This window comes from Ursus arctos, unplaced genomic scaffold (assembly GCF_023065955.2).
Source record: "Ursus arctos isolate Adak ecotype North America unplaced genomic scaffold, UrsArc2.0 scaffold_3, whole genome shotgun sequence".
Lineage (NCBI taxonomy): Eukaryota > Metazoa > Chordata > Mammalia > Carnivora > Ursidae > Ursus > Ursus arctos.
The window spans coordinates 73,912,742-73,931,688 of NW_026622985.1; the positions used below are offsets into that span (position 1 = coordinate 73,912,742).

General features: G+C 37.3%; 1 protein-coding gene across 5 annotated transcripts in view; it reads right to left on the reverse strand.

Moving 5' to 3' along the window:
* The window catches only part of FAM3C (FAM3 metabolism regulating signaling molecule C), a 51,827-nt gene that overhangs the window by 17,147 nt on the left and 15,733 nt on the right, over window positions 1-18,947 (reverse strand). For 3 of the 5 annotated variants that reach the window (XM_026510170.4, XM_044387907.3, XM_048212939.2), the window contains exons 3-5: window positions 18,481-18,585; window positions 10,527-10,556; window positions 9,239-9,362 (exon numbers count right to left, since the gene is read on the reverse strand). In XM_026510170.4, the coding sequence (XP_026365955.1) occupies window positions 9,239-9,362; window positions 10,527-10,556; window positions 18,481-18,585 (259 nt within the window). The remainder of the gene's footprint in view (window positions 1-9,238; window positions 9,363-10,526; window positions 10,557-18,480; window positions 18,586-18,947) is intronic. The other 2 variants (XM_026510174.4, XM_048212940.2) reach the window with 1 other exon arrangement.

Genomic DNA, 18,947 nt, shown 5'->3' on the forward strand with positions numbered 1-18,947 from the left:
GAGAAATAAAGCCAAGCCAAAAAAAAAAAGTTGGGGATATTGTACGTACACATAATTGTTTAAGAACTGCAGTGGAGATTAAAAGATCGCTACTACATCAGAGAAGACAGTCTAATATTAAATAATTTTAAAGCAATGTCCTTAAGTAAGATTTCACAAATCGATATATTAAAAAGTATCAGGGCCTAAATACCAGACCATTTTTTGCTACTGTGTCAGGTTATGAAATACCATTTCAGAAAATCCTTAAAACATGTGGACAGTATGCACATATTTTGCACCATCCTCAAAGGATCAAACAATTGATAATCTTTTTTTTACTTTTTGCAATATCCATGAGACATGAAACAGAAGTGAGATACTTTATAATCTGAAAGCAAGAAGAGTTTCACCTACTTCACCTAATTGTAAACATTCTCTCAGTGATTATCAATGTAAAATTTCTCTATACCCAGAAGAAGGAATCTTGTATTCATTTAATCACTGCATCTAACCACAGTCACTTGTATTGTTACATCTGAGATAATCAACATCCAGTGGCAGCTTACAGACCACTACGATTCTGTGAAATAGAAGGGATGAGTGGAAATGTGCTTGTGTAACGGTTCAGTTTGCTGAATTAGAATTAATAAATTAAACTGTAGGTATCTGCAATTCTAAAGATTCAAGGTAATAGTAATACTGCCAGTGGTGTGCTATTCAATGATTAACAACTGGTCTGAGGTCGATGGAGAGGGGGAAGGACGCATATATGACACACACATGTCCACACGTGGGACACCCATACCTACACATACAGGTGCCTAAGCTGATTATAAGCTTTACTGATACAAATGATTTGTAGCACACAATTTCACAAACAAAAAAAAGCTATAATATTGCATTATGCATCCCACATAGCCAAGTGATTCTCAGAGTATGTTGATTTTCATAGAACTTGCACCTGTAGCTAATGCATGGCTGCAGGTGACGGATGAGTGCCATTCTAACACAAATGTTGGATGACATTTCATTTAAAGAGTAAGACACCTCTTCATATACCTGTTGGCCATTTGTATTCCTCTTTTGAGAAATGCCTATTTAGGCCTTTTACTCATTTTTTAATCAGGTTTTGGGTTTTTGCTAGTGAGTTGTAGGAGTTCCTTATATATTTTGGACGTTAATCTATCAGATATATAGTTTGCAAATTTTTTTTCCCATTCAGTAGGTTGACCTTCCAGTCTCTTGATTGTTTCCTTTTTTGTGCAAAAGCTTTCTGGTTTGATGTAATCTCATTTGTCTACTTTTGCTTTTGTTGCCTAGGTTTTTGGTGCCTTACTCAAAAAATTCACTGCCCGGACCAATGTCATAAAGCTTTCTTCCCTAGATTTTCTTCTAGTAGTTTCATGGTTTCAGGTCAAGAAACTTACTTTAAATATCATGATATAGGTAGGTAAAAAAAAAAAAAAAAAGTAGAAAGAGAAAAATCATGTAAACATTACTCAGAAGAACACAGGATTACTATTCAATAATAAAGAAGCCAATTTAAAAATGGCCAGGGTTTGGGGGCGCCTGGGTGGCTCAGTCGTTGGGCGTCTGCCTTCGGCTCAGGGCGTGATCCCGACGTTCTGGCATCGGGCCCCACGTCAGGCTCTTCCGCTGGGAGCCTGCTTCTTCCTCTCCCACTCCCCCTGCTTGTGTTCCCTCTCTCGCTGGCTGTCTCTATCTCTGTCAAATAAATAAATAAAATCTTTAAAAAAATAAAAAAATTAAAAAAAATAAAATAAAAATGGCCAGGGTATGAATAGACATTTCTCTGAAAAGGATACACAAATAGCCAAAAAGCAAATGAAAAGATGTTAAATATCATTAACCATCAGTGAAATGCAAAAATGAAAGCACAATGAGATACCACTCAACACCCACTAGGATGGCTGTAATCAATAAGTCAGATAATAACAAGTGTTACGTGGAAAAGTAGAACCCTCATACACTGCCATTGGAAGGTAAATTGGTGCAGATACTTCAGAAAATAATGTGGTAGCTCCTCAGATAGTTAAACACAGAATTACAATATGAACCCAAATCCAGTCCTAAGTATGTATACAAGAAAAATGAAAACGTGTCCATACAAAACTTATACACAAATGTTCATTATTCATAATAGCCAAAAAGTGGAAATAAACACATGTCCATCAACTGACAAATAAATAAACAAAATGTGATATATCTATACTCAATGGAGGATTATTCTGTCATAAAAGGGAATGAAGTACTGATACATGCTACATGGATGAACCTTGAAAACACTATGCTAAATGAAGAAGCTGATGACAAAAGAACCCCTACAGATTATATAATACCTTCTATGTGGTATGTCCAAAATAGGGAAATCTATAGAGACAGAAAGTGAAACATGGTTACTTAGGGCTGGTTGGGGTGGGGGGGAGGGAGTGGAATGGGAATGGGGAAAAAGGTCAACACAGCTAAAGGACACAATTTCTTTGTGAGGTATAAAAACGTTCGAAAACTGTAGAGATGGCTGTACATATCTGGGTATACTAAAAACCGTGACTGTATGGTTGAGTGAATTGTATGGCATGTGAATTATATCTCAATAAAGGTGTTTAAACAAAAGAAAGTAGGAGTGGCTATATTAACACCAATTAAATAGACTCCAGAGCAAAAGAAAATTACCAGAGAGGGAGATTACATAATGATCAAAAGGTCACTTCACCAAGAGAGAGTAAACCTAAATGTGTATGTATCAAGAAACTGAGGTACAAACTATGTGAATCAAAACCAGATAAAATTGACAAGAGAAACAGACGAACGTACAATCACAATTACGTCAACAGCCCTCTCTCAACAACTGATCGACAGAAAATTACCGAATGTACGGAAGAACTCAACAACAGCATTAACCAACAGGGTCTAACTGACATTTAAAGAACGTTCTATCCAACAAGAGCAGAATACACATTCTTTTCAAGTGTGCATGGAGCATATACTAAAGGTAGACCATATCATGAGTCACAAAATAAACCTCAACATTTTTAAAAGAATTGAAATCACACTAAGCGTATTATTCAACCACAATGAAATCAGTAACAGAAAGATAATAGGAAAATTTCCAAACTAAATTGGAAACTAAAAAACATACTTCTCAATAACACATGAGTCAAAGAGGAAGTCTGAAGGGAAATTAAAAAACACAATGAAATGAGTGAAACTACAACTTATTAAAATTTGTGAGGCATAGCTAAAAGAGTACCAAGAGAGGAATTTATAGCACTAAGTACTTAAAAAAAGAAACTAAAAGGAATGCCATAAACCTAAAGTAAGCGGAAGGAAAGAAATTAAAAACAGCAGAAATCCATGAAACAAAAAGCTGGTTTTTAAAAAGGTCAATAAAATTAACAAACCTTTAGTAAGACTGACAGAGGAAAAAAAGAGAAGACACAAATCACCAATATCAGAAGTGAAATGGGATATCACTGTAGACCCTGCAGACAGCAAAACCATAAAGGAATACTATGAACGATTTACCCATGTAAATTTGACGACTCAGATTAGACCATTTCCTCAAGAAGTACAAACTAACACAATTTATCCATTATGAAATAGATGATTTAAATAGTCCTGTAACTATTAAAGATATTGAATTCACAGTTTATAAACACCTCACTGGAAAAATCTCTAAGCCTAGACAGTTTCACTGGAGACTTGTACCAAATGTTAAAAAAAAAAAAAAAAGAATCAACATTACTACACACACAAAAAAAAAGAATCAACATTACTACACAAAGAGAAAAGAGAATACCTCCAAATTTATTTTATAAAGCCAGTATTATAATACCAAAACCAGAGTAAGACATCATGAGAAAACTACAAACCAATATCCCTCATTAGTATACAGGCAAAAATCCTCCTTAACAAAACATTAGTAAATAGAATTCAGCATATTTAAAAAATCATAAACCATGACCAAGTCAGGTTTAGCCTACAGATACACACGTGTTTTAATATTTAAATAGTTAACGTAATCCACTATATTAACAGATTTAAGAAAAATCACATGATCATTTCAATGCAGAACATGCATTTGACAAAATTCAACATCCATTCATGATAAAAAGTCCCAGAAAACTAGTAATAGAGAACTTCCTCAACTTGATAAAGAACATCTACAGAAATCTACACCTAACATCATACTGGATGGTAAAGGACAATACTTTTCCCCTAAGCACAGGAACAAGTCAAGAATGTCCATTCTCATCATTACTATTCAACACAGTAATGGAAATCCTAGCCAATGCAATAAGGCAAGAGAAGGAAATAAAGACACACAAATCAGAAAGGAAAAAATAAAGCTGTCTTTATTTGCAGATGACATGTCTGTCTGTACGGACAATCCCAAGGAATTTACAATAACAAAAACAAAACTCCTAGAAATAATAAATTAATTTAGCAAGGTTATAAGATACAAGACAACACACAAAAATCAATTGTGTGTCTATATACTAACAATATGAAAACTGAAATTAAAAATACAATGCCACCTACAATTGCTTAAAAAAAGGGGGGGGAGGATACTTAGGTATAAATCTAATAAGCATGTATAGGGCTTGTAAGCCGAAACCCACAAAAATGGTAATGGAAGATAACAAAGAATATATAAAGAGAAACGCCATATTCATCAACGGAATAGTAAAGATGGTCAATTCTCTCCAAATTAATACACAGATTTCACACAACTCCTAACAAAATCCCAGGAAGATTTTCCGTACATAGAGGCAAGGTAATCTAAAATGTATATGGAAAGGCAAAGAAACTAGAGCAGCTAATTTTGAAAAGAAGAAGAAGAAGAAGAAGAAGAAGAAGAAGAAGAAGAAAATAATAATAATGGGAGGAATTATTCTACCCTTCTTAAAGACTTACTCCAAACTAGTATAATCAAGAGCATGTGGTATTAGTGGACAGATTAATACACAGATCAACGGAATGAATACAGAACCCAAAGCCAAGTGGAACCAAAAAATACACCAATCGAAATATAGCCAACTTATTTTCTAACAAAGGAACAAAAGCAATTCAATGGAGGGAGGACAGTCATTCCAACAAATGGGTGCTGAAGCAACTGGATATTCATAGGCCAAAACTGAACCTCAACCTACATTTCATACTTTATTCAAAAATTAATGTAAAACAATCACAGATTTAAATGTAAAACATAAAACTATAAAAAATCATGCAGAAGAAAATCTTTGAAGCCTACAGCTCTGTGAACAATTTTTAGACATGACACCAATCCATAAACAAAAAACAAAGCACATCCATGAAAGAAGAATAAATCAATAAATTAGAACTCGTCAAAACTGCAAACTTTGGCACTACAAAAGATCCTAGTGAAAAGGGTGTCTAGACAAGCTATAGGTTGGGAGAAAAGAGTCACAAACCACATATCTGACAACAGGATGCATATCTAAAATGTATCTCAAAAACTCAAATTGCAGTAATAAAAAAATAAAAACAATCCAATTAGAAAACGGACAAAGACATGAATAGGTATTTCACTGAAGGGGATACACAGGTGGCAAATAAAATGCATTAAAAGATATTCAACATCACTAGCAATTAAACTGAGATATCACCACACATCTGAACAGCTAAAATAAAAAACAGTAACACCACCAAATCCTGGCAAGTATGCAAGGAACTGGATCTCTCATACATTGCCGGTAGAAATGTAAAATGGTGCAGTCACTCTGGAAAATGTTTGGCAGCTCCTTACAAAATTAAATATACGCTTACCACACAACCCAGAATTCCTGGGGATTTTACTGCAGAGAAATAAAGATGTACATCCACACAAAAACATGCACGTGGTGCTCACAGCAGTTTTACTGGTTAGCAGCTGAACACTGGAAACAATTAAGTTGTTCGGTTGAGGACAATAGGTGATGGACAAACTGCAGTATACCCACAATACAGACTATTACTCAGCAGTAAAGAAGTAGTAATTAATATGCATCAGTATTTCAAGAGCATTAGGCTGAGTCAAAAAAGCCAATCTCATATGGTCACATATTTTATGATTCTCTTTCTGTAACATTCTCAAAACATCAAAATGATAGAAATGATAAAAAGATGAGCGGTTGCCAGGGGTCAGTGATGGTGGGGGTGACGGTTATCAGGGTAGTATAAAAGAGATCTCTGTGGCGATAGAATAATTCTGCATCTCAACGGCTGTATTGGCTACACGTATCTACACATGTGATAAAATGACACAGAATGACACACCTTGTACCAATGCCAATTCCTGGTTTTGACACTGTATCTAATTAAGATACAATCATGGGGTAACTGGTAGAGAATACACAGGACTACTCCAATCTCTGCAACTGCCTGTGATTTCTGTAATCATCTCAAAATAAAGAGTTAAAAAAACAACTCTCCTTGAAGGTCCATTAAGAAACGAAAAGCATAAAAATTTGATTTGGAAAAGCTTAGTAGCATTTACTTAACTATTTATCTACCCATATGGGTTGCATATCTGCCTTCAAAATCTTTCTTTTCATTCTCTAAAATTTACATGTAATAAAGCAGACTTTTTTCATGTGTTCAAGAGTAGTTCTGAAAGGTGAGCCGTAAGGAAACCGACTAAACACGCTGCCCAAAAGAAGGCAGTTTCAAAATGCATTTGCTCTGCTCCTGTGAGAAACACATATGTGAACTCCATCATTAATGCTAAGAAGCAACAGCTATGATTAACCTGTTACATTAATCATTATGTACCATGGTGTCTTGATACTTAATAATTAAAGCTTCACAGCGTCTTCTCCATCTTGGAGTAAGCGGCTGTGTCTATCTCAGAGCAGAAGTACAGGCAACAAAGAAGCAGTATGGCACAGGCTTCCCACCAGAGGGCAGCAGCTAACCAATTTTTAAAACCTGGAATTAGGGCAAACCTGTAACTAACAAATGACAAACTACTGAAGATTTTCAAATATATAAATTTATAAATATGTAAACCAGTCTTATTAACACAAGTGGAAACATCTTCTTTTATCCTTCATGAATATGAAGGTTCCCCCACAACCATTCCACATCTCCAGGCAAAAAAATCGAAAGAAAGTATTATATAGAGAGATTCTACATCTTTGAACATAGTTTTGTTTCGAAGACCTACTTTATGTTTTAACTACCCTATCTTAAAATGATTAGTTTAGAGCAGGGTTTAGCAAACTATATAGCCCATGGGACAAATCTAGCCAACTGCCTGTTTGCTTTTGGTTTTATTATTTATGAGCTCAGAACGGTTTTCATATTTTTAAATGGTTACACTTTGAATGGTTACATAAGTACTTATACACTCTCCTTGATTTTACCTGACCCTTCCAATCAAAAACGCGATCTGGCCCCTCAAGGTAAAGTAAATGAATAAATCCATCAAAATAGTTTGCTATATATTCCTACACCAAACATGAAGATTATAATAAAAGGTGAAATATTATCCTAATATCCACTTCATATAAACTGAGATCAAATGAGTATATCCCTAAAATAAAAGCTGTATCTTCAACATAAGTAAATTCTAATGGGTTCTCTAATGCAAAATAAAAAGAAGCTACGATTCCCGTACTGCGTGACACTTGATGTTTATTTATTTATTTTTTTTTTAATAATGATTTTTTATTATATTATGTTAGTCACCATACAGTACATCCCCGGTTTTCGATGTAAGGCTCGATGATTCATTAGTTGACACTTGATGTTTATACGCAGCATCCCCGACTACAAAGTTTGGAATCCATGTTAATCCCTACAGTATATCCTGATGCATCCGTCCTTAAAACCACAACCACCACCCTAATCTAACCATCGTCTTTTGTCTATATTGGGGTTACTCAACCTCAGTCTATGACGGCGTTACAGACCCGATAAATCACGTGGAAAGGCTGTCCCGCCACACCGGGGGAGTGTCAGAGCATCGCGGCCCTTACAACAGTGCCACTACAGCCGCAACATTTCAAAACACCTCCGACCTTGATGAATGTCCCCTGCGGAGCAGAATCATCCCCACCGAGCAGCTCTGATCTGGACTAGTCGTCTCCGAAACGAGTGCGCATGTACTCAGGGCATGTGCAGGAAAATATTAAAAGCGCTACTTACACATTGTTAGTATCTACTTAGATATTCAGTGATTGCGCATGAAAACTGTCACCACCGTGGAGAGGGGCAGCGTCGAAGAGCCTTGGCAGCTCTGGCGAGGGCCTTCCAGTTGTTCTCTCTATTCTACTCCTTGACTCAGTTTATACATCAGCCAGATAACTTTTTCAACATCAATGAAATCATGACGTGCCAGAATCTGAAAACCTTCGAGGACTCACACACTCAGGACAAGCCCTTCGGTTCCTGGTGGCCTGGCCCTGACTCCTCGACCTCCTCTCACGCACCCCCACTGCTCTGCACCGCCCCCGGCTGCTTGAACAGCTCATCGCTCTAATTTCCCAGGGAACAGCGGATTAAAAGCAACCACCTAAAGGGAGGGCTTGTGATTTCAGACAGCAACCTCACGTGCAAATGGGAGTCAACGTGAAGGCAGGAGACTGAGAACCTGGAAACTGTACTTGGAGAGCATCGGAGCACAGAAATCACTCAGCTTCGTGGCCAACGGTTCTGCACCACAACAGGGGGAGCTTATGACTGGATTATTTCACACTTTGATGGGCAGCACTCAGACATGAAAAACGAAGGATGTTTGTGAGAGAGCATTCATTCATTACCTAGAGCAGTGCTGCCAAACGGGCCTCTTTGCAATGGTGGAATGCTCTGCGTCCAGCTGCGTGGGCACAGGCCGAGGGGGGCTACTGAGCACTTGGTGACTGAGGAACTGAACTTTTACCTCTCATTCATTTCAATGAATTAACTTTTTCCCGATTACTTAAGAATCAGAATTAAACTGTCACATGTGCCTATGGCTACCGGATGGGACAGCTCAGATCTAGAGGATTCACAAGGAGGAAACCCCTCGTCTTTACACGAAGCTGGATAAAGGCTTCTTATGTCACTCTAAAACGAAATTTCAGAATTTTAAGGCTCTTTAAATGCCTGGGAGAAAAAACTGTGTAATGAAAACTGAAATCACTTTTCTTTAAAACACGCCCAATACATTTTCAAAAGATGCATTAAACTCAGGTTCAATTTGCTGTAATTTAATAGCACACCATATACTCCCAGACTGAAAAATACTTACACATTGTCTTCCAGGCAGATTTTGGGTCCCACCACATTGGCTGCTCCACTTGCCATTTTAAAAGCAAAATGCTTCTCGGGGCAAGCTTTTGAGATTCCGCATTTATATCTGGGAGGTTTTGTAGCTTCGGGGGGAGATTTTTTAAAAAAAGTGTTAGATTCTATAATCAGTTTGTTTCATATCTTAAACCAGAAAGGGCATTATGTAAAAACACCAAGACACACATTTCTTAAAATACATGCCTTTTTCTTCCCCTGAGGGTTTCAAAGAACCACAAAACAAACAAAACAAAAAACAGAACCACCTAGGAAACAAGCTAATAATTGACATAAATGAATGAAGTAATAGATCTTGAGAAAGGTAAATATATTTTATCTAATTTTTTTTATTTTTCAAAAGTTTTTAATTTAATCTCATAAGCAATGTTACATTAGTTCCAGGTGTAAAACAGAGATTCAATAACTCCATATGTGATTGTGTCATGCTCACAGCGCAGCTACCACCTGTCACCATACAACACTATCAAAATACAACTGATTATATTCTTTACGCTACAGCTTTTATTCCTCTGACTTCTTCATTTTTAAACTCAGGAGTTTATTTCTCCTACTCCCCTTCACCCATTTTGCCCATCCCCCAACCATCTCCCTTCTAATTATTTTTAAGTTTATTTTTAAAATTCAGGATGGGGGAGGGGAACCTGGGTGGCGCAGTCGGTTAAGCAACAGGCTCCTGGTTTCAGTTCAGGTCCTGATCTCAGGGTCGTGAGACTGAGCCCCGCATAGTGCTCTGCGCTCAGCCCAGAGTCCGCTTGAGATTCTCTCTCCCTCTCCCTGCCCCTACTGCTCGTACTCTCTTGCTCTCTTTCTCTAAAATGAATAAATAAATCTTTTTAAAAAAATTCAGGATGGGGGAGGTTTTGAATTGCTACTTTACATTTCTAGTCCATATACGCACAATGTGTGGTTAACTCTAGAACGAGTAAAAAGCCTAACACATCGCTGAATATCTGCTCACGTTCTAGTTCTAACGAGGAATTCTTCTTTCATGCATTTTCTGTACTTTTACCACTGAAACTAAAAGCACTAATAAAACAAAATATCCATTACAGATACCATTATATACCAAGAATATTCAGCTGTCCAGTCAAATAGCATCCTTATAACTTAAAAAGGTCTAAATCAATTTTGCTCATGTTGAAATCTCTCCATTGTTTGAATATAAGTGCTCATATGCCTAAGATAAAACAAAATAAACCACGTGCAAAACACTGAGATGAAATACTTACAACGTGCAGCTGTGTCCAATGCTGACCTTGCTAGGAAAAAAAAGAAAAGGTTATCTTTATTAGAAGGAATAAAGCTATTGTCAAGTGCCCACTTTTTAAACATGTATGGAACAGACTTATAAAAATGAAAGTGCCTGAATTCTTGCTCAGTACACAATAAAAAAATCAGAATATCGCTCTAGAGAAAAAGTGTGAAAGTAACTTTAGGCTACAAAACTCACTATAAACAATTACGCAGAGGAATTATGGACCATAGTATTTAATTATTGATAGAACATTTTATTTTTTCTTTACATTTTATTTTTATTTCTAATTTTAATTTAAATCCCAATCAGAAAGATACTCTACAAACTTAATTTCTTTTTGAATTTATTTTTCAATTTTTTTCAGCGTTCATGAGACATAATCGACACATAACACTGTGTGAGTTTAGGTGTATGATATGTTGACTTGATACATCTATAAATTGCAAAATGATAACCAGTATAGTACTAGCTACCACCTCCATCACATCACATAGTTATCAGTTCTTTTTTTGTGGCGAGAACATTTAAGATCCACTTGCTAATATACATTCAAGTATATGATACAGTATTATTGGCTATAAACACCATGCTACATTAGAGATTCCCAAACTTGTTAATCTTATAACTGGGAGTCTAGACCCTTTGAGTGAAGTCTCCCCCTTACCTTCCTCCCAACCCCTGGTAACCACCATTTTACTGTTTCTCTGAGTTTGTCCTTTTTAGATCTCACATATAACTGATATCATACACTATTTCGAACTTCCCTTTAAATGACCTGAAATACACACACTCAGTGACTATTATGGTGTTTAGAAGTTGATCCTGCTGCACGGTGCCATGTACACATGCATATATAGTCCTGGAGAATATACATAAACTTATCTTGGTGCTTAGGCTAGGAGATTCGGGGGGCGGGGAACACAAGGAGTTCAATTTCTCTAGAATAGAAATGTATTGGGTGTAATAAACAAAATAAGGTCAATTACTAAGACTTTTATAATTTATCAGTTCAAGGAAGCCAAAAGATCAACTTTCAACTTTAATGCAGATCTCAACCTGGCCATCTACACTTAGAGCTTTTTAAAAGCACTAACACCTGATCCCAGCCTAGGGGATTACAAGTCAGATCATCGACAGCATTGTGGGCAGCCATTTCCTGATTTGGCTAATAAGTATGCAGTGTTACAAATATTTGCCAGCTGTCTGACTATAAATAGTCACTGGGGTTTTAGTTCTGTACTATTTTAGATAATTGAGAATTTCCTGTAAGTCCAGTACTCAAACTGAAGAACAGAAAGTTAAAGTGAAAAATAACATGTAAATGTTTAAAAAGAGGAAAATGACCAAGTAAACGAAGGCTCGTTAACTCTATAAAACACTCAGAATATTATGCGCCACTGAAGTCATAAAGGCAATGGAGTAACGTGGTGAAAGTCTAATGCATGAAATAAAGCAAAAAAACAAGCCTCTCTATAAGTATGAAAAATATTCATGGATAAGGACAAAGACTTGAAGGGAAAAAAAAAGACCACTTAATAAATTAGAGTGCTGGGACCCTACTGGGCTCATTCTTTTAATTTCCTTAATTATGTCATAAAAGTAAGGGAAACATCAATTCTAGAGATCATCTGGTCCAATGCTCTCACTTTTGTAAACAAGAAAATGAAAACCCAGAGAGTGATAAGCAGCATAAACACCAGATATTCTCAATTTCACTTTGCCCTGAACAAACAGCCTCGGGTGTTAAGATATTTACAGAAAAACTGTTCAAATCAGACATTCTGGTACGCTTAACTTATGGTAACAAGATACGGGGAAGACAGTGGGATCACAACAGGGGTAATATAACAGAGCTCATTCACCTATGCTGGGTACTCTTATAAGTACTTTTTCATGTATTACTGATTTAATCATCATCCCTATTTCAAAGAGAAAGAAACTGGGAACTGAGAGGTTTACTGATTTATTTGTTTCAAGTCATAATTAACAACTTGCAGAGATAGTTTTCACAGTCCTATTTCACTCTAGCACCCAAACTCATACTGCACTGCAAAATGGGAAATGTCTGAGGTCCTCTGATCACATGCATAAAAACTGCTAGTTCTGCTCAGAGCAGGAAGCCAGAGTAGGGAGCTTTCACAACAACCCTTCTGAGTGCAGAGGAGTCACGACTCAAGACAAGGAGTGTGCAAGGACAAGGACGCTGCTGAAGTCATCCGGATAAACAGGAGCAGCAGTTGGAGCAAAGGTAATGACTGTGGGTTTGGAACAAGTAGACCGGTTCAGAACAATTAAGGAAGCAACACTGACGGGACCTGGGGACGGACCAGATGGAGGGACGATGGAAAGGGAGGAATCCAGTTTACCTCTTGGACATTCGGCTTCAGAAGCCTTCATTTATTCATTCACATGAACCAATGAACGAAAACACCGTATCTGCACTCAGATGCTCATAATCCAGTGAGACGCAGGGGTAGGGGATGGGTTCAGTGCCGGACCTATCAGTTTAAGATACTTGGAGAAGATCCAAGTGGGAAAGTCTCAAAGCCAGCTCTAAATGAGATCTGGGATGAAGATATAAATGGCAAGTTAACAAAGGATAAGGCCACCCAGAGAGATCTCTGGATTTAAAGTCAGGGGGCTGACAAGAGAATTGAGAGACATCAATAATCAACTAATGCTCAGGAAGGAATGTGGCTGAGCAAAGGGAGGTAGAAGAAAAGCCAGGATGAATCTCTAAAATGGTCAAACTAGTTTGCTTGTAAAACTTAGGAGATTAAAAAAAAAAAGGGGGTAAATGCTACTTAACTCAAAAAATGTTACTGGGATAGGATTTGGGGAAAACCAGTTTCTTAATCATCTTTTAAATACATAACATCACCTCCATTTACTTTGCGTAAGAGTAAAGAGAAAAGACGCTAAAGGTTTAAAAAAAACAAACAGGGGAGCCTGGGTGGCTCAGTCAGTTAAGCATCCAAATCTTGATTTCAGTTCAGGTCATGCATGATCTCAGGGTTGTGAGATCGAGCCCCGTCGGGCTCCGCACTCAGCGCAGAGGCCACTTGAGATTCCCTGTCCCTCTGTACCTCCCCCGCTCAAACACACATGTTCTCTCTCAATAAATAAATAAAATCTTTAAACAATAACAAACAACTCTTGGAAAGACTGTTCTTTCCAGACCAGATGAAAACTAATTTTCATCTAATATTTATCAAAACTGAAATCCTTCTACTAAGCCTGCAATTCTGAGAATTTTAACACCCGAAAGCCAAACAGGTAAATTTTCACAAATAAAGCAGGATGTTCTCCACATGTAGAGTGTGGGCACAGCATGCCAGCAAAAATCCCTCCTTCCCTGCAACTTGTATTCCTCCAACTGCCTTGATAGCTTTATTTCTTAATTTCTTTCACTATATGCAACTTTTCACTTTCAGGAACAATAATAAACATTTTTTATTTGGTTTGCTTTTTTTTTTTAAGTTTTTAAATTTTTTATTTTAAGAAAATAAACAGCCAGGCATCATTTTATTTTTACTGTGGAAAAATTATCACGAATTATTCAAGATTAAATTGCATCAAGATAAACTGAGCTTTTGTATGGTTTAGATAGAACCTATCTTGGGAAAGCTAAAGCAGCTTACTGACTGTGGAATCTTCTACATCAACTGAATTTAAGTTTCAAATTACCAGTTGTTTTTATTGCTTATATAATCACTGAACAATTCTTTAAAAATCATTTAAAATGACTGAAAACAAAGGTCTCCAAATCTATGAAATAAGTAACATATCAAATAGAACATTTATGCTCTTCAAGAAAAAGGTTAATGGCTTAATCATTATTATCTACTCTTCTCAGATGAGCTGAGAAAATGAATTCACTTGGAATTTTTTTTTTTCAGATTTGGGTTTCATCAATGAATGCTGTTCAACGAGTCAAGCTACAGAAATCAGAACTATTTCATACTTTAGTTTTTAATAATGTCAAGCAATTTATGTATATACTATTTCAATGGTCTAAATCTGAAAGGGTAAAAATAAATCAACTTAAGAGAACAGTAAGTACTGCAGCTATACATGCAAAAATAACCTGGAATGTGTTCAGTACATTCACTAGTTGTTAAGTATCCGTGATGAAAACTAACACTGTTAAAATGCAATCATAACTAAAACTCACAGATTGTATCCATGTTGATATCCTGGTTGTGCCACTGTAGATAGTTTTCTAAGATGTTACCCATATGAGAAACTGTGTAGAGGGTATGCACAATCTCTATGTATTACTTCCCACTTCCCACAAATGCATGTGCATCTGCCTACAATTATCTCAAAAAGTTGTGTGAAAACTTGTTTTTAAAAAATCACCATGTATTTTAGTAATTTCAACTAACTGTGGGCAAAATTTTTCATTCTTCCATTCTAGAAATGAGTTCATTTTTCTATAACAGTATGATACAATCAACCTGAATCTAAATTTATAGAACTATCAAGTAAGCTATTATATCAACAAACAGAAAAAAAAGGAAAAATTCACCACCAACAGAACTATAGTTCACCTCATGGGACCCCCTAGTATAATGATTATGGAAACAATTCTAATGTTGAGTTAAACTTATCACCCTTTGGTAAATTGAGTTAGATGCTAAGCAAATAGCAAAGACAACCCTAACTCCATCTTTGCTCAATTATTCTGTGATGAGAATTAAAATATAACAAATTAAATTTTCACCAATTCAGTAAGTTGGAATCCAGTAAGGTTTTGTGGATATAGTGTATGACTTCAGTTACAAAATAAGCCATCTGCCCTAAGAATGTGTAAATCAAATACCCAAAACACACAAAATAAAACCTTGCAGATTCCCAACATTAGGAAAAATCAAAATGAAAATTAAGAGACCACTATCCTAGTCGAAGTAGCTCAGCGTTTGTTCATAACTGACTACGAGTGCCTTTTTAGCTAATAGAGTTCTACATGAATCCCACTTTGGAAATACTGTTCCTCCCCATGTAAAAATCCTAATCCTCAATCATTCATTTTCCATTCAATCAGCACGTACTGTCTACACGTACGGCCCAGTGTTAGAGCTGGGTGAAGCACCAAGGTACGACTGCCCTTAAGATTCACTCTCTAATAAGGGGAAAAAGATACATGGAAAATAAAAGACGTTCAATGATGTAAGCCAGAATAAAATCAGTGCCGAACTGAGATGTAAGTCCTATGCTTTAGGAACAAACAGTTCAAAAAAGAAGCAACACATTCTAATAGGAAAAGAGGGAGGTTCAAGCATAATTTCTCTCAAGAAGGGGCATTTATGCAGTTCAGAGGAATGAGAAGGATTAACAGAGGAAGGGGCGCTGAGAAAGATGTGCAGTGTGAGGAACCAGCACGAGCAAGGCTGGGGTGTGTGTCTACAGATCCCGCACAGACGGGCACAGCAAGTGTGAGGCACAGGGTGGGGAGGGGCAGGGCAGACCACAGGGCAGATGGGCAAAGGTGGGTTGAGGGTGTGAGTGCCATCCTAAGTAGGGACTCTGAGTTTACTCTCTAGTCGTCAGAAGTACTAAAGGTTCACGACTGTTAAGAGAACTGCTCTGGCGGCGATGAAACAGACAGATACCAAGGATGAGAAACAGACATGGAACATCCCTTGCATGTTAACAGACGGTCTGGACTAGAGATGGAGACCCAAACTAGGGCAAGCACTGCCTGTGGCTAAACCCAAGCCTCTTCTCTCTGAAAACAGTGGGCCTTTTCCCAAAGTGGTTTTCTTTCCTTTTTTTTAGATTTTATTTATTTATTTGACAGAGATAGAGACAGCCAGCGAGAGAGGGAACACAAGCAGGGGGAGTGGGAGAGGAAGAAGCAGGCTCCCAGCGGAGGAGCCTGATGTGGGGCTCGATCCCAGAACACCGGGATCACGCCCTGAGCCGAAGGCAGACGCTTAACCGCTGTGCCACCCAGCGCCCCGCAAAGTGGTTTTCTTATGTGTACCCATAGTCCCACTGCCTCCCTTCTCTCAAGGACCCTCTTTTTCTTGTTTGCTCAATCTCATCCCATTGACTTGTAACTCCCTGAATCTTTGCTCAAAGCCTATAGACAAGCGAGTCTCTACTTTAGTTCAAAAAAGAAAAAACATTCAACTTGCTTCTGCCTCAAGCTACCAGCCCATAATCTTCTTCCCTTACCATCAATCTTTCTTAGGTGCCCTGGCCACACACACTGTTTCCCAGCAACAGAGTCAGTCCTCAATGCCTTTAGTGTTTTTCTGCCCCATTATTCGACTGCAAGCAGCTATGCTCTCAAAGGACACCAGGCTGGCCTCTCCATAGTAACAGACGTAGGCAGAAGTCAAATGTCACTGTGCTTTGTAATGACTACTCTCTGCTGGATCCTAAATATATGTCATACTAATTTCATTATATAATATACATACATATTATATAATGTGTGTGTGTGTGCACACATATACACATATACATTTTTTTTAAGGGGCGGGGAGAGGGAGAGGGAGAGAGAGAATCTTAAGCAGGTACCACGCCCAGCGCAGAGCCCAACCTGGGGCTGGATCTCAGGACCCTGAGATCATGACCTGAGCCAAAATCAAGAGTCAGACGCTTAACCGACTGAGCCACCCAGATGCCCCCCTGGATACTTCATTTTAAAATGGGTGTTGAAAAACAGATGGTTCAGGAGGAAAATAGCCAGTACACTGAGAAGAAGGTCCAAAGGGGGGAATTCCATAATTGGAGAAGACGAAAACTTATAAAAAGACAGCCTGAAGGAGTATGACTGCACTTTACTTGAGAGCTCATCAGTGTGGCAGAGAACTCCAGCAGACGGAAGATCAGTGCACTGATGCTACTGGGTAGTACAAAAGACAGAATTCAGTGCAATATAAAAAGTACTGTTAAGTAGTTATTGGAAGAACAGTCACCGGAAAATGTGTATACATTACACATCAGAATTGTCTAAAGCCTCGATACTCAGTATGTGGTCTGTGAGTAGAAACCTCAGCAGCACCTGGGAGCTTGTTAGAAATGCAGACTCTCAGGCCCCATCCCAGACACTGAATCCAAATCTGCATACCAAGATCCCGGGGAGACTCCTTATTAAAGTTGGAGGACCAATGGTTTAAGGGAGTCTTGAAACTAGATGTGAGAAGAAGTGAACGAGGTCTCGGGATCCCCTCCAAATACTAATTTATGGAAAGCAAAATTCACTATTCCAGAAATATCAAAGTTGTTCCAACCAGTTTCTGCCTAATGGGTCAAAATACTGTTTCTAGGTTTCACATTCTCACTTTTCACGCATAATTTTTTAATAACTTAAACAACGCTTCAACCAAAGCATATTCAAACATTTCAAAGGTTAACTTATTTTACTAACTTAGGAATTTTGTTAAAAAACTGAGTTAAAGTAGCTTACAATGGTATATTTACAATATAACATCAAATAAATTGGTAAAGAGAAAAATGATGCAGAAGGAAATAAGGTTAGGAAAGCAAGATGGATTTCTGTGGCTGGTATTTAAAATGCATTTTCATGACTCCACTTGCTAATTGGGGCCTAGATTTGGTTCTAAGTTTTCCAGCAGCCAACTCAAATAGTGTATGATATCTTCTAGAACATTCATTTAAAATGCCATGACTAATGTCTTAGACATGAATGAAATAGACCCCATTAAATGTATTCAGAATGCTGAATAGAAGATTCATGCTTTATACTGACTTAATTTTATGACTTCCTATTGTATACTTCAGAATATTCTAACGGGTCACACTTATTGATATAACAACATTTTCTTTTCTAGACAGACTAAACAGCAGAGTTACTCGATGCTGATAACTTTAATTTATAGACAGATAAATTTAATTTATAAAAATTTATAGACAACCAATCAAAAATAAGAAGGGGGAAAAATGGGACTTACCGAACAAATTTCCTAAACTTGCATCCATTTTTATTTCAAATACTTGAGAAATAACATAAAATGTCAGTAAAAATACTGCCACAGCTACCACCAACTTTGCAGCACCTAGAAAAGCGCGGAAATAATTCAGCATGAGCTTGTGAGACCACAGAACTTCTTTGAATGCATTTTCATGAAAAACTTAAGTTTACAAAAAAATTTCTTAAAACTAAACTTTATCTCATGGATCTTGTTTTTACTTGAGTTACAACAAAAACTGCACCAACCATCCATCAAGATAAGGGATTTTCCTGATCCAAGAATTATCGGATTGGCTAGCAACCCAAACACAGGACTGACTGCTTGACTCAGCTGCCTAATTTTTTCATGAAAAAACAAAACAAAACCACCAACAACAAAAAAACAAACCTGCTATCAAGGGCTGGCTGACTACACAAAAGTACCCTGGCAAGTGGAACACCATCACC